This window comes from Oryctolagus cuniculus, chromosome 6, assembly GCF_964237555.1.
Source record: "Oryctolagus cuniculus chromosome 6, mOryCun1.1, whole genome shotgun sequence".
NCBI classification, from domain to species: Eukaryota; Metazoa; Chordata; class Mammalia; order Lagomorpha; family Leporidae; genus Oryctolagus; species Oryctolagus cuniculus.
Window position 1 is genome coordinate 78,863,102 of NC_091437.1, and position 13,680 is coordinate 78,876,781.

Sequence of the window (13,680 nt, forward strand, 5' to 3'; positions counted from 1 at the left end):
TACATACATATGTAAAGGAATGAAATTGGATCCCTACCTCTCACCATATATTAAAAATCAACTCAAGATGGATCAAAGGCCTGAATTTCAGACCTGAAACTATGAAATTTCTAGAAGAAAACATAGGGGAAACACTTTAAGACACTGGTGTAGGCAATGATTTCTTGGATAACATGGGCTCATCCTTCAAGGCCCACACTGTCGGGATGGTGGGGTAACGGCATTCTTCACAAGAAGCACCAGAGACAGTTTCAGTGAACATGTCCATTTATTAACAATCAGGCACAAGCTTTTATCGGGCAGGCAGATGGGAGTAACTAGTTCAGGGTAGCAACTCTAACTCTATAGGATAAAGCTGATATTGGTGCCTCTATACTTCTCCAATCAGCTTGAAGGTCACATAATCTAGTAGCCTTCCAAGTGGGTTGGGGCCACACCCAGGAGCTGCTTACCTAGCTAACAATTACAAGACCCTTAAACAGGAAGTGGGTGGGTAGGAGAAATGTGCCTAGGGCTACTGCTGCCTGCCAGCAGTCAGGTCATGTGTGGGTTTCAGTATGCTGAGCCCCCAACCACGGTCTTTCCCAGGAGGCATGGTGTGCCATGCCCTCTTAACCTCCTGCATGGGCTAGGCAGGCAGTCTCCCAGCCAGGCACAGAATCACCCACAGGATAAGGTCACAAAACCACAGGCAACAAAAGCAAAGCTAGACAAATGGGATTATATCAAACTCAGAAGCTTCTGCATAGCAAAGGAGACAATAGAGTGAAAGAAATCCTACAAAATGGGAAATATTTGCAAGCTATTTATTCAACAAAGGATAATATCCAGACTATATCTGCAACTCAAAAAAATCGACAACAAAATAACCAAGCCAGTTAAGAAACTGGCAAAGGAACTGAATAGACAATTCTCAAAATCGAAATACAAATAGCCAACAAACGAATAAATGCTCAACATCATTAGCCACCAAGGAAATACAAATCAAAATCACAATGAGATATCACCTCACCAATGTCAGAATGGCTATTCTTCAAAAGACAAACAGTAACAAATGCAAATGCTAGCAAGGATATAGAGAACTCTAGGTGGGAATATAAATTAGTACAGACAGTATGTGAAACAGTACAAAGATTCCCTTAAAAACTAGAAATGGAAATGCCATAAGATCTGGCAATCCAGCTACTGGGTATATAGCCAAAAGATATGAAATCATGGAGATAATTACTCCACCATATTTACTGCAGCACTGTTCACAATAACCAAAATATGGAGTCAACCAAGGTGTCCATTATCAGATCAGAGAATAAAAAAAAATGTAAGTATACATGATGGAATACTATTCAGTCATTAAAAAAAAAAAAAAGGAAGAAATCCTGTCATTTGCAGCAAAATGAACAGAACTGAAGGATATCGGGTTGAGTGAAATAAGCCAGTCATAGAAAAACAAATACTACATATCCTTCCTCATATATCAGAGTTTAAAAACAAAACAAAGCAAAAAACAACCTCACTCTGAACACAAAATGTTGATTAATAGAAGCTGGAAAGGGGGACTGACACTGTGGTGTAGTAGGTTAAGCCTCTGTCTGTGGTGCCAACATCCTATACAGGCACCAGTTCATGTCCCGGCTGCTCTACTTCCGATTTGGCTCCCAACTGATGACCTGGGAAAGCAGCAGAAGATGGCCCAAGTGCTTGGGCCTCTGTACCCACGTGGGAGACCCAGAAAAAGCTCCTGGCTCCTGGCTTTGGATCAGTCCAGCTCGGGCCATTGCAGCCATTTGGGGAGTGAACCAGCAGATGGAAGACCTCTCTCTCTCTCTCTCTCTCTCTCTCTCTGTCTCTCCCTCCCTCTCTAACTCTGCCTCTCAAATAAATAAATCTTAAAAAAAACAAAACAAAACAAAACAAAAGCTGGGAAGGATGGGAAGAAGAGAGGAAGTCTGGATTAATAAAATTGAGGGGGGGGGGGCTGGCACTTTGGCATATCGGGTAAAGCTGCCGTCTGTCCTATATGGGTGTCAGTTCAAGTCCCCAGCTGCTCTACTTTCTATTCAGCTCTCTGCTGTGGCCTGGGAAAGCAGAAGATGGCCCGAATATTTGAACCTGAAGCGCCAGCATGCCCATACAGGCACTGGTTTGTATCCCAGCTGCTCCACTTCCAATCCGGCTCTCTGCTAATGGCCTAGGAAAGCAATAGAAGATGCCCCAAGTACCTGGGCCATTGCACAGTGTGGGAGACACAGAAGAAACTCCTGGCTCCTGGCTTCAAATCGGTCTACCTCTAGCTGTTGTGGCCATTTGGGGAGTTCAACCAGTGGATGGAAGACCTTCTTGTCTGCCTCCCTCTCTGTAACTCAACCTTTCAAATAAATAAAATCATAAAAAAAAGTAGAAGAAAGGATTTAATACTTTCACCATAAAGAAATGATAAATGTTTGAGGAAATAGATGTGTTTACACTGATTGGACATTACACAGCAAATACATGTACAGAAATATCACACAGTACCCCATAAATGTGACAAGTTATTTGTTTCAGTCTTAATTTAAAAAATTATTGAATGAGTGATTCTACCATATATAAAACAAAGAAAACTAGCCCAAAATATTGCAATGTTTTTCTCCCTGTTTATTTTCTCATCTTCAACCCAAACCAATAGCATTCTGCTCTATGATGATGCTGAAAGTTTCCTGTACTCCTCACTGTAAACTGCAATGGACTCTTCAGTTCTCACTTGATCTAACCAGTTTGCTACATCCTAACACTGTTGATACTTTCTACTTAGAGGATACAATCCACCACTGTGCTATTAGGTCCCAGTATTTCCTAAACCTATCCTTTCTAGAACACTCTAGAGATGTTTACACATGACTATTTAAATTAAAATTCATTTCAAGCACCCAATAACCTTATTAGGAGCTATAAGACACCACAAACATTTTCATCACTGCATAAATTCTATTTGAAGATATAGTCAACTATGTATCAGACATCTGCATATATTTGTTTCACAGGCATCTCAAAACTGAATGTATAAAAAAATTATTCTTTATCTCTTCACCTCTAGAGAAAGAGAGAGAGAGAGACAAGTGTATGCTCCCATCTACTGATTCATTCCCCCAAACACCCATAAGTGCTGACCAAAACCAGGAGCCACTCCAGGAGCCAGGAATTCAAACCAAGTCTCCCAAGTGGGTGGCAGGAATCCAAATTACTTGATCCAATGTCATTGCCTCCCAGGATCTGCAACAGCAAGGAGCTGGAATCAGGAGCCAGAGCCAGGAATCACACCTCGGCACTCTAACAAAGGACTCAGCAGCCTATTAGGGAAGACAACTGCTAAACACCTGTCCATTTTTTCTTTATCATCCTGACCTCACCTTCTCACCACCTTTCTTAAATTTTCCCACTCACCATGGCAAAAAAAAACTCAGTCATCCTAAATTCCTCCTATCCTTTATACATATCCAATCAGCTAGCAATTCTTATAGGATGTCCATCATTAACAAATTTCCCTTCTCTTCACTTTCATTGCTAATAGCTTTGTTCAAGCCCTTACCACTATTCACCTAAATCAGTCACTGCATTAGCCAATGAACCTTCTTATGTCCAGCCTTCCACTTCTTCCAATGTATAAATCTCCTAACTCTTTTCAGCAGAACTACTCTCAGGATTGCATAGAAGTCTTGCATGACATCCCGCCTATGCCTTCAACCCTGAATATGATCTCCTCCTTTACCCCATCCCTAACACACCTCTGTTCTACATACAATTTCCTCCCTGGAATATCCTTCCTGGCTTACCTGCTGATGAAGAACCTATTCAACTCTAGAGACTCAGCTCCAGCTTTATTACCCAAATGAACCTTCCAGAATAACTATCAGAGTAAGAAGTAAACTTCTTTGTGCTTCTTCCCACCCTCCTTTCCCCGCTCTCCAAATGAACGCTACACAGACTTCTGTCTGGGTACCTACATCTTTCTGCTTGTTTACATGTCAGTTTTTCTTCCCCAGAATTTAAGCTTATCTTACTGACGTTTATAAACCCAAAACAATTCTTGACCATAAAAAAGCTCAAATTTTGGGACCGGCATTGTGGTATAGCAGGTAAAGCTGCCACCTGCAACACCGACAGCCCATGTGGGTGCTAGTTTACGTCTACCTGTGATCCAGCTCCCTGCTGATGGCCTGGGAAAAGCAGCAGAATACGGCCCAAGTATCTGGGCCCCACCATTCACATGGAAGACCTGAATGTGGATGAAACTCCTGGTCCTGGTCTGGCTCAGAACTGGCAGTTGCAGCCATCTGGGGAGTGAATCAGCAGATGGAAAATCTCTCTCTAAATCTTTCATAGAAGCAAATCTTTAAAAAAAAAAAAAAAAAAAAAAGGCCAGCGCCGCGGCTCACTAGGCTAATCCTCCGCCTTGTGGCGCCGGCACACCGGGTTCTAGTCCCGGTCGGGGCACCAGATTCTGTCCCGGTTGCCCCTCTTCCAGGCCAGCTCTCTGCTGTGGCCCGGGAAGGCAGTGGAGGATAGCCCAAGTGCTTGGGCCCTGCACCCCATGGGAGACCAGGAAAAGCACCTGGCTCCTGCCATCGGATCAGCGCGATGCGCCGGCTGCAGCGCTCCAGCCGCGGCGGCCATTGGAGGGTGAACCAACGGCAAAAGAAGATCTTTCTCTCTGTCTCTCTCTCTCACTGCCCACTCTGCCTGTCAAAAAAATAATAATAATAAAATAATAGAAAAAGAAAAAAGAAAAAAAAAGAAACTCAAATTTTGTTATATAAACTTTCCAAAAAAAGAAAAAAAGCAGCATATGAAAAAAATTAGAGACAGGTATCCAATTTCCATGCCCTCTGTAACTGTACACATCTTTTATACAAATGCTGGGATTACTGTTATTTTTGACATGGTTTTCCCAACATATGCCTGCTAGGATAAGATTACATACAGATAGATAATATAGTGTCTCAAAAGGAAGTTTAGAATTAACTGAAGATAAGCTAACAATCCTTGGACAGAAATCTGAATTAGGAAGGTGGGAGAACATCGTGTCTTTCTTGGAGCTACATTCAAAGGAGTTCTTAACCACGGTTCTAAAACCATCAAACTCTTTGGCAGTCTAGGGAATTTAACAGTCCTTTTCAGAATATTTTTAAAATACATTAAATAATAGCCGGCGCCGTGGCTCAATAGGCTAATCCTCCACCTTGCGGCGCCGGCACACCGGGTTCTAGTCCCGGTCGGGGCGCCGGATTCTGTCCCGGTTGCCCCTCTTCCAGGCCAGCTCTCTGCTATGGCCAGGGAGTGCAGTGGAGGATGGCCCAGGTGCTTGGGCCCTGCACCCCATGGGAGACCAGGAAAAGCACCTGGATCCTGGCTCCTGCCATCGGATCAGCGCGGTGCGCCGGCTGCAGCGGCGGCCATTGGAGGGTGAACCAACGGCAAAGGAAGACCTTTCTCTCTGTCTCTCTCTCTCTCACTGTCCACTCTGCCTGTCAAAAAAAAAAAAAAAAAAATACATTAAATAAAATACATAGGAGGCAATCATTAAGCTTAACACTTAAGATATAGCCCACATTAGAGTACCTGGCTCTAGCTCATGTGTCCAGTTTCCTGCTAATGCAGATCCTGGGGGACAGTAGTGATGCCTCAAATAATTGGGTTCCTGGGGCTGGCGCTGTGGCATAGCGGGTAAAGCCACTGCCTGCAGTGCTGGCATCCCAGATGGGTGCTGGTTCGAGTCCCAGCTGTTCCAATTCCAATCCATCTCTCTAGTGTGGCCTGGAAAAGCAGTGGAAGATGGCCCAAGTCCTTGGGCACCTGCACCCACATGGGAGACCCAGAGGAAGCTCCTGGCTTCGGATCAGCACAGCTCCAGCCATTGCGGCCAACTGGGGAGTGAACCAGCAGATGGAAGATCTCTCTCTCTCTCTCTCTCTCTGCCTCTCCTTCTCTCTCTGTTTAACTCGGACTTGCAGGTAAATAAATAAATCTTTAAAAAAAATAATAATTGGGTTCCTGTCACCCATGTAGGAGACTTGGATTGAGTTCTCAGCTTCAGCCTCAACCCAGTTCCAGCCCTTTGGGCATCTGGGAAGTGAATTAACAGATGAGAGCTCTATCTGTCTCTTAGCCGTCTCTCTTTCCATTTCTCTGCCTCTCAAATAAAAAATTTAAATAAAATACAAGGAATTACAAAGAAAGTCAATTATGTTATATGATTACAAAATATTTAAAGCGTAATACTATATGTGCGGGCCAGCGCCGCGACTCACTAGGCTAATCCTCCGCCTTGTGGCGCCGGCACACCGGGTTCTAGTCCCGGTCGGGGCACCAGATTCTGTCCCGGTTGCCTCTCTTCCAGGCCGGCTCTCTGCTATGGCCCGGGAGTGCAGTGGAGGATGACCCAAGTACTTGGGCGCTGCACCCCATGGGAGACCAGGATAAGTACCTGGCTCTTGCCATCGGATCAGCGCGGTGCGCCGGCCGTGGCGGCCATTGGAGGGTGAACCAACAGCAAAAAGGAAGACCTTTCTCTCTCTCTCTCTCACTGTCCACTCTGCCTGTCAAAAAAAAAAAAAAAAAAAATACTATATGTGCTCCCTTATTAAAACATTAAATAAGATTCACCATAATAGCAACCATCACTGTGAGCAAAAATGGACTTTAAGTACATCTGTAATAATTACAAGTTGATTGAAATTAAAATATTTGTGATTTTTTTAATTTGTCATAAATATAATACAACTGGTTTACTGCCTTGAACACTGAAAGAGATAGTTGATTTGTTAGAATTTAGTGAAAATAAATTATTTTCTCCCAACCATATTCATAAAATGTCACCACTCTTTCCTCAATTCTGACTTACTGTAAAAGAAATACCAAGGCTCCCTGATGAACATAGATGCAAAAATACTCAATAAAATTCTGGCAAACCGAATCCAACTACACATCAGAAAGATCATTCACCCGGACCAAGTGGGATTTATCCCTGGTATGCAGGGATGGTTCAATATTCGAAAGTCAATCAACGTAATCCAGCACATTAACAAATTGAGAAACAAAAATCATATGGTTATCTCAATAGATGCAGAGAAAGCATTTGACAAAATACAACACCCCTTCATGATGAAAACCCTAAGCAAATTGGGGTTAGAAGGAACATTCCTCAACACAATTAAGGCAATCTATGATAAACCAAAGGCCAGCATCATATTGAATGGGGAAAAGTTGGAGGCATTTCCATTGAGAACTGGCACCAGACAGGGATGCCCACTCTCACCACTGCTATTCAATATAGTCCTAGAAGTCTTAGCCAGAGCCATCAGGCAAGAAAAAGAAATTAAAGGGATACAAATGGGAAAGGAGGAAGTCAAACTATCCCTGTTTGCAGATGACATGATACTATATATAGAGGACCCAATAAACTCCTATAAGAGGCTACTGAAACTCATAGAAGAGTTTGGTAAAGTAGCAGGATACAAAGTCAACGCTCAGAAATCAACAGCCTTTGTATACACAGACAATGCCAGGGCTGAGGAAGAACTACTAAGATCAATCCCATTCACAATAGCCACAAAAACAATAAAGTACCTTGGAATAAATTTAACCAAGGACGTTAAAGATCTCTATGATGAAAATTACAAAACACTAAAGAAAGAAATAGAAGACGACACAAAAAAATGGAAAAACCTGCCATGCTCATGGATTGGAAGAATCAATATCATCAAAATGTCCATTCTCCCAAAAGCAATTTACAAGTTCAATGCAATACCAATCAAAATACCAAAGTCATTCTTCAAAGACCTAGAAAAAACGATGCTGAAATTCATATGGAGAAACAGGAGACCCAGAATAGCTAAAGCAATCCTTTACAATAAAAACAAGGCCGGAGGCATCACAATTCCAGACTTCAAAGCATACTACAGGGCAGTTATAATCAAAACAGCCTGGTACTGGTACAAAAACAGATGGATAGACCAATGGAACAGAATAGAAACACCGGAGATCAATCCAAACATCTATAACCAACTCATATTTGACAAAGGACATAAAACCAACCCCTGGAACAAGGACAGCCTCTTCAACAAATGGTGCTGGGAAAACTGGATGTCCACATGCCGCAGTATGAAGCAAGACCCCTACCTTACACCTTATACAAAAATCCACTCAACATGGATCAAAGAACTAGAGTTGCGCCACGACACCATGAAACTAATTGAGAGCATAGGGGAAACCCTTCAAGATATTGGAATAGGCGAAGAATTCCTGGAGAAGACCCCACAGGCACGGGTAATCAAAGATAAAATAAACAAATGGGATTGCCTAAAATTGAAGAGTTTCTTAACAGCAAAGGAAACAGTCAGGAAAGCGAAGAGGCAACCAACAGAATGGGAGACGTTATTCGCAAACTATACAACAGATAAAGGATTAACAACTAGAATCTACACAATGATCAAAAAACACCACAGAATCAAAACAAACAACCCAATAAAAAAATGGGCCAAGGACCTTAACAGGCATTTTTCAAAAGAGGAAATCCAAATGGCCAACAGGCACATGAAAAAATGCTCAGGATCCCTAGCCATCAGGGAAATGCAGATCAAAACCACAATGAGATACCACCTCACTCCGGTTAGATTGGCTTACATACAGAAATCAACCAACAACAGATGCTGGCGAGGATGTGGAGAAAAGGGGACACTAATCCACTGCTGGTGGGAATGCAAGCTGGTAAAGCCACTATGGAAGACAGTCTGGAGAGTCCTCAGAAACCTGAACATAGCACTACCACAGGACCCAGCCATCCCACTCCTTGGAATATACCCAAATGGAATTAAAGGGGTGAAAAAAGCCATTTGCACCTCAATATTTGTTGCAGCTCAATTCACAATAGCTAAGACATGGAATCAACCTAAATGTCCATCAACGGATGACTGGATAAAGAAACTATGGGATATGTACTCTATGGAACACTATACAGCAGTAAAAAACAACGAAATCCGGGCATTCACAACAAAATGGAGGAAGCTGGAAAACATCATGCTGAGTGAAATAAGCCAGTCCAAAAGGGATAAATATCACATGTTCTCCCTGATTGATGGCAACTAAACGAGCACCTAAAACGATACCCATTGAAGTGAAATGGACACTATGAGAGACAATGACATGAGCAGCCCTTGTCTAGACTGTTGAGGAAAAACTTACTATTTTGTTCCTTTAGTATTTTTGTTGTTGTTGTTGTTGCTCGGTATGCTCTACACAAGACCACTGGTTGAACTCTGCAATCAATGCACAACCATTCTTAAGCGTTTAAAAATTAATAGGAAATTGATCTCTGTGGAACATGGGAGTGGGAATAAGAGAGGGAGGAGATATATAGGACGGCACATACTCAATCAGACCTACCTCCAATGGTGGAACTGGAAATGTGCCAGGGGATTTCAACTCAATCTTACCAAGGAGGCAGGTACCAATGCCAGCACACTTGGTAAAGAGACAAATATAAATACACAACTGATCCAAAAGATAGGGTAAGTGTCGAAGAGATTACACAAATAAGACCAGTGTAAGCAAATAATGAAAGATAGAATCAAAAGGGTTGAGAATGATCCTGCGGGGGAAGCAGGTCACACAGCAGACTCATAGAATGGCAAATGCCCAAAACAGCACTCCTGCCTCAGAATTAACCCTTGGGACATTCGGATCTGACTAAAAGGTCCATGAGAGTCTCGCAGGCATGGAAAAACATGACACGGTGGCAAAAAACAATCTAAATGAAGGATCCTGGCGAACAACACTCCAGCAGAAGGATCAGGCCATCAAGGAGAGAGGCGCCTTTCTCTGAAGGGAGGAAGGAACCTCCACTGTGATATGGCCTTGACTAAACAAATTCAGAGTTGGTGAACTCAAGGGGCCTCCATAGCCTAGACAGCTCATAGCAAGAGTCTCGGGTGATTGCTGACGTCATAAATAAGAGTGCCAATTGTTAAATCAACAACGGGAGTCACTGGGTTCATGCTCCCCTCGCAGGATCTCTGTCCTTAATATGTTTATCTATGAAACTCAAAAACAACACTACTAGTCGAACAATACCCTATACCTGGTTCGGTTGTGTGAGTGCAACCTGTTGAAATCCCTGCTTACTATATACTAAATTGATCTTCGGTATATGAAGGTAACTGAAAATGAAACGTGATGAAGGGGGGAGAGGGGAGAGGAAGTGGGTGAGGGGAGGGCCACGGGAGGGAGGGAAGGAGGGGGGAAGCCACAACAATGCAAAAGATGCATTTTATATTCTACTTAAAACTATTGGTTGAGCTCTGTAATTAATACACAATTACTCTTAGGTGTTTAATTAATGCTATAACTAGTACTCAAATAGTATTTTACACTTTATGTTTCTGTGTGGAAGCAAAATGTGGTAATCTTTACTTAACATACGCTAAATTGATCTTCTGTATATAAAGATAATTGAAAATTAATTGTGATGTGAAGGGGAAGGGGAGAGGGAGTGGGAGAGGGGAGCGTTGTGGATGGGAGGGAAGACACGGGGGGGGGGGGGGAGGAGGCTATTGTGGTCCATAAGCTGTACTTTGGAAATTTATGCTCATTAAATAAATTAAAAAAGAAAAAAAGAAAAAAAAAAAAAGAAATACCAAGGAAAATACTTGTAGATATTAACTATCTGGAAGAAAAGAGCCAGATTCATAGTACTGGCTATTTTTTCTTTCCTTTTTAACATTCTGACTTGTTAAATCTTTATTTTAAGTTTCAGTCTTGATCAAACTTTAAGACTGAAGTGATCAAGTAATATTAATGTCTACTAGACATCCACTGTAAACATGCTTAGCCAGTGCTAAAAAAGGGAGGAGAGTAACATCTTATCATTTTCACCCTGAGGCCAGTTTTAAGCTGGCAGCACCTGTCAATGACAGATCAAGAATGTAAAATCTTGGGAAAACAATTCAAGGCTACAAGTCCAACATCTTCTCACAGTAAGATTTCACTACCACTATCAACCTAGGAGATTCTGGTTTCATTCTTCCTAGGGAAGGCAATATTTTTCTCTAATGGCAATTCAGTAATTTTTTATTTATGTTATAATCTTTTAAAAAATAGAGTAATGGTTTACACCATAAGACAGTAAAAATAACATACTGGTACTAAAGAAATTTCAGTATTTTATGACAATTACTGATTCAAAAACTTTTAAACATAAGTGTGTACCTGTAATAATTCCAGGGTCATAGGAATATTCTTAAGCTCCTTCAACAAATCCAATGCTCCAGCCTGTAACATAAAATAATTACATATTGAATTCCCAGGACAATAAAACAGGGACTGGTCAGAAATTTACAATTATGAGTCGCCACGCATCTCAGTCTCATCACAAGTATCTACAAGCCGGTGCTGATCTGGCCAGGTCAGAGTACCTGGAACCTAGTGAACCGCCTCAGTGGCTAGTACCATGTGGACCTGGGCCAGGTAGGCTACAAGGAGGCAAAGTGTGGCAGGCAGGTCCTGCAAGATGCTGGCTATGAATCTGACAACTGCTTTACCTCAGTGCAGGAAAGACTGGATCCTCTGGATGGTGCTGGATGTCACTGACCAGATGTGGCTGCCAGCTGTGGGGACTTGGTGCCTCAACAAGCTGCACTTTGGGAGGCTGTGACAAGCCTCAATAAAGCAGAAACTGCCACCAAGCATGGTGAGGCCCAGGTGAAGATCTGGCAGTGCTCTTATGATGTCTCTCTGCCTCCCATGGAGCCTGATCCCTTCCACAGCAACATCACTAAGGATGGTAAGTATGCAGACTTCACTGGAGATCAGCTGCCCTCCTAGGAGAGTCTGAAGGACACTATGGCCACAGCCCTGCCCTCCTGCAACGAAGAGATCCTGCTCCACATCAAGGAGGGGAAACGGGCCGGCGCCGCGGCTCACTAGGCTAATCCTCCACCTTGCGGCGCCGGCACACCGGGTTCTAGTCCCGGTTGGGGCGCCGGATTCTGTCCCGGTTGCCCCTCTTCCAGGCCAGCTCTCTGCTGTGGCCAAGGAGTGCAGTGGAGGATGGCCCAGGTGCTTGGGCCCTGCACCCCATGGGAGACCAGGAAAAGCACCTGGCTCCTGCCATCGGATCAGCGCGGTGCGCCGGCCGCAGCGCGCCGGCCGCGGCGGCCATTGGAGGGTGAACCAACGGCAAAGGAAGATCTTTCTCTCTGTCTCTCTCTCTCTCTCACACTCTGCCTGTCAAAAAGAAAAAAAAAAAAAAAAAAAAAAGGAGGGGAAACGGGTACTGATCGCAAGGCATAGCAACAGCCTTTGGGGCATTGCCAAGCATCGAAGGGTCTCTCTGAAGAGGCTATCATGGAGCTAACTGGAAGCCCGTCAAACCCATGCAGTTCCTGGGGGGATAAAGAGACCATGGGTAAAGCTACAGAAGCTGTGGCTGTCCAGGGCAAGGACAAGAAGAGAATGCAAGTGGGAAGAACACTATCCCCAGCACTACCCTCCCTGCCCACCCAATCTTCTGCACCTGTCTCCTGCACATGTCACACTGACCACCTCTGTAGGCACCTAAGGTTGTAGCTGCGGCTGGAGACTGGGAGCTCCTGCTTTCCTTTCAACCATTTTGCCTCCTGCACCGTCCCCTTCACAAAATCTAGTCAGGATGGCACCCATGAGGTACTGGCTTTCGGTCCAACTGAAGGAAGACTCCTCTCACCCACAGAGTTGAGGTCCAAACACTCGTGTCTGCCACTGCACTGTTTACTAAGTGCCTGCTGGAGTTGGGAGAGGAAGGAGTTATGCTAAGTCTTGACCAATTAGGAGAGATAGGAGAGTTTGCTGTGTTCCCAGGAGCCAGTCCTCTGTGCTTCTGCAGTCAGGCCACTGCCCTGGGGGCTGCAGTCATTCCAGTGGAAGATTAATGTAACCTGTATAGTGACTTAAAAACACAACCACCACTTCCTCCCTTACCCACGAGAAACTGGCTCTAGAAAGGTTGGGATCAAGCCTGAATTTAGTTTCTGTGATACATTTACTTTTACAAAAACACACACATATAAAATTGATACTAAACAAAAGCCCTTTTGGGGTTCCTAGCAGTCATTCAAATAGTCCCCTTTGTGGTCACCAGAAAATGAGCCTGGCTCCTTAAGTGGTAGGACTGCCTCCTGATGTGTCTTAGGATCTCTCCCCTGCCTTGTTTTGTGGCAGTGAAATTTCTCTTGAGGATGTCCAAAGTGTGTCTTTCAGTGAGTGATTCCGAATCATGTTTTCCAGTTGCCTGGCCCTGCCACATAGGCTAGGTACTCATTTTGCGTATATCTGTACTAAATCTTTTTTCCAGATCAGAGCAATAAAGGAGTGTGATATACAATTAAAAAAAATTATTTTATGATTTCTATCCATAACATACAATGGCCCATTTATTCACTTGAGAACAAAGACACATAAATACACAGAACACAAATATACTGTTTTTCAACTGGGGGTTGAAACTTATCAGAAGATCATAAAATCCATTTACTAGGTTATGAAAAGCATTTAAAATAAATATTATTTTGGGGCCAGCGCCGTGGCTCACTTGGTTAATCCTCCGCCTGCAGTGCTGGCATCCCATATGGGTGCCGAGTTCTAGTCCCGGTTGCTCCTCTTCCAGTCCAGCTC

At 43.5% G+C, this 13,680-nt stretch overlaps 1 protein-coding gene and 1 pseudogene across 3 annotated transcripts in view; one reads left to right on the forward strand and one right to left on the reverse strand.

Moving 5' to 3' along the window:
• TCEA1 (transcription elongation factor A1) overlaps positions 1 to 13,680 on the reverse strand; it is a 69,012-nt gene that overhangs the window by 44,978 nt on the left and 10,354 nt on the right. For 2 of the 3 annotated variants that reach the window (XM_008255530.4, XM_051844488.2), the window contains one exon: positions 11,239 to 11,301. The exons of the other annotated variant lie outside the window; for it this stretch is intronic. In XM_008255530.4, coding sequence (XP_008253752.1) covers positions 11,239 to 11,301 — 63 coding nt within the window. The remainder of the gene's footprint in view (positions 1 to 11,238; positions 11,302 to 13,680) is intronic. 3 annotated transcript variants of the gene reach the window in all.
• LOC103348050 (phosphoglycerate mutase 1-like) lies at positions 11,377 to 11,955 on the forward strand (annotated as a pseudogene).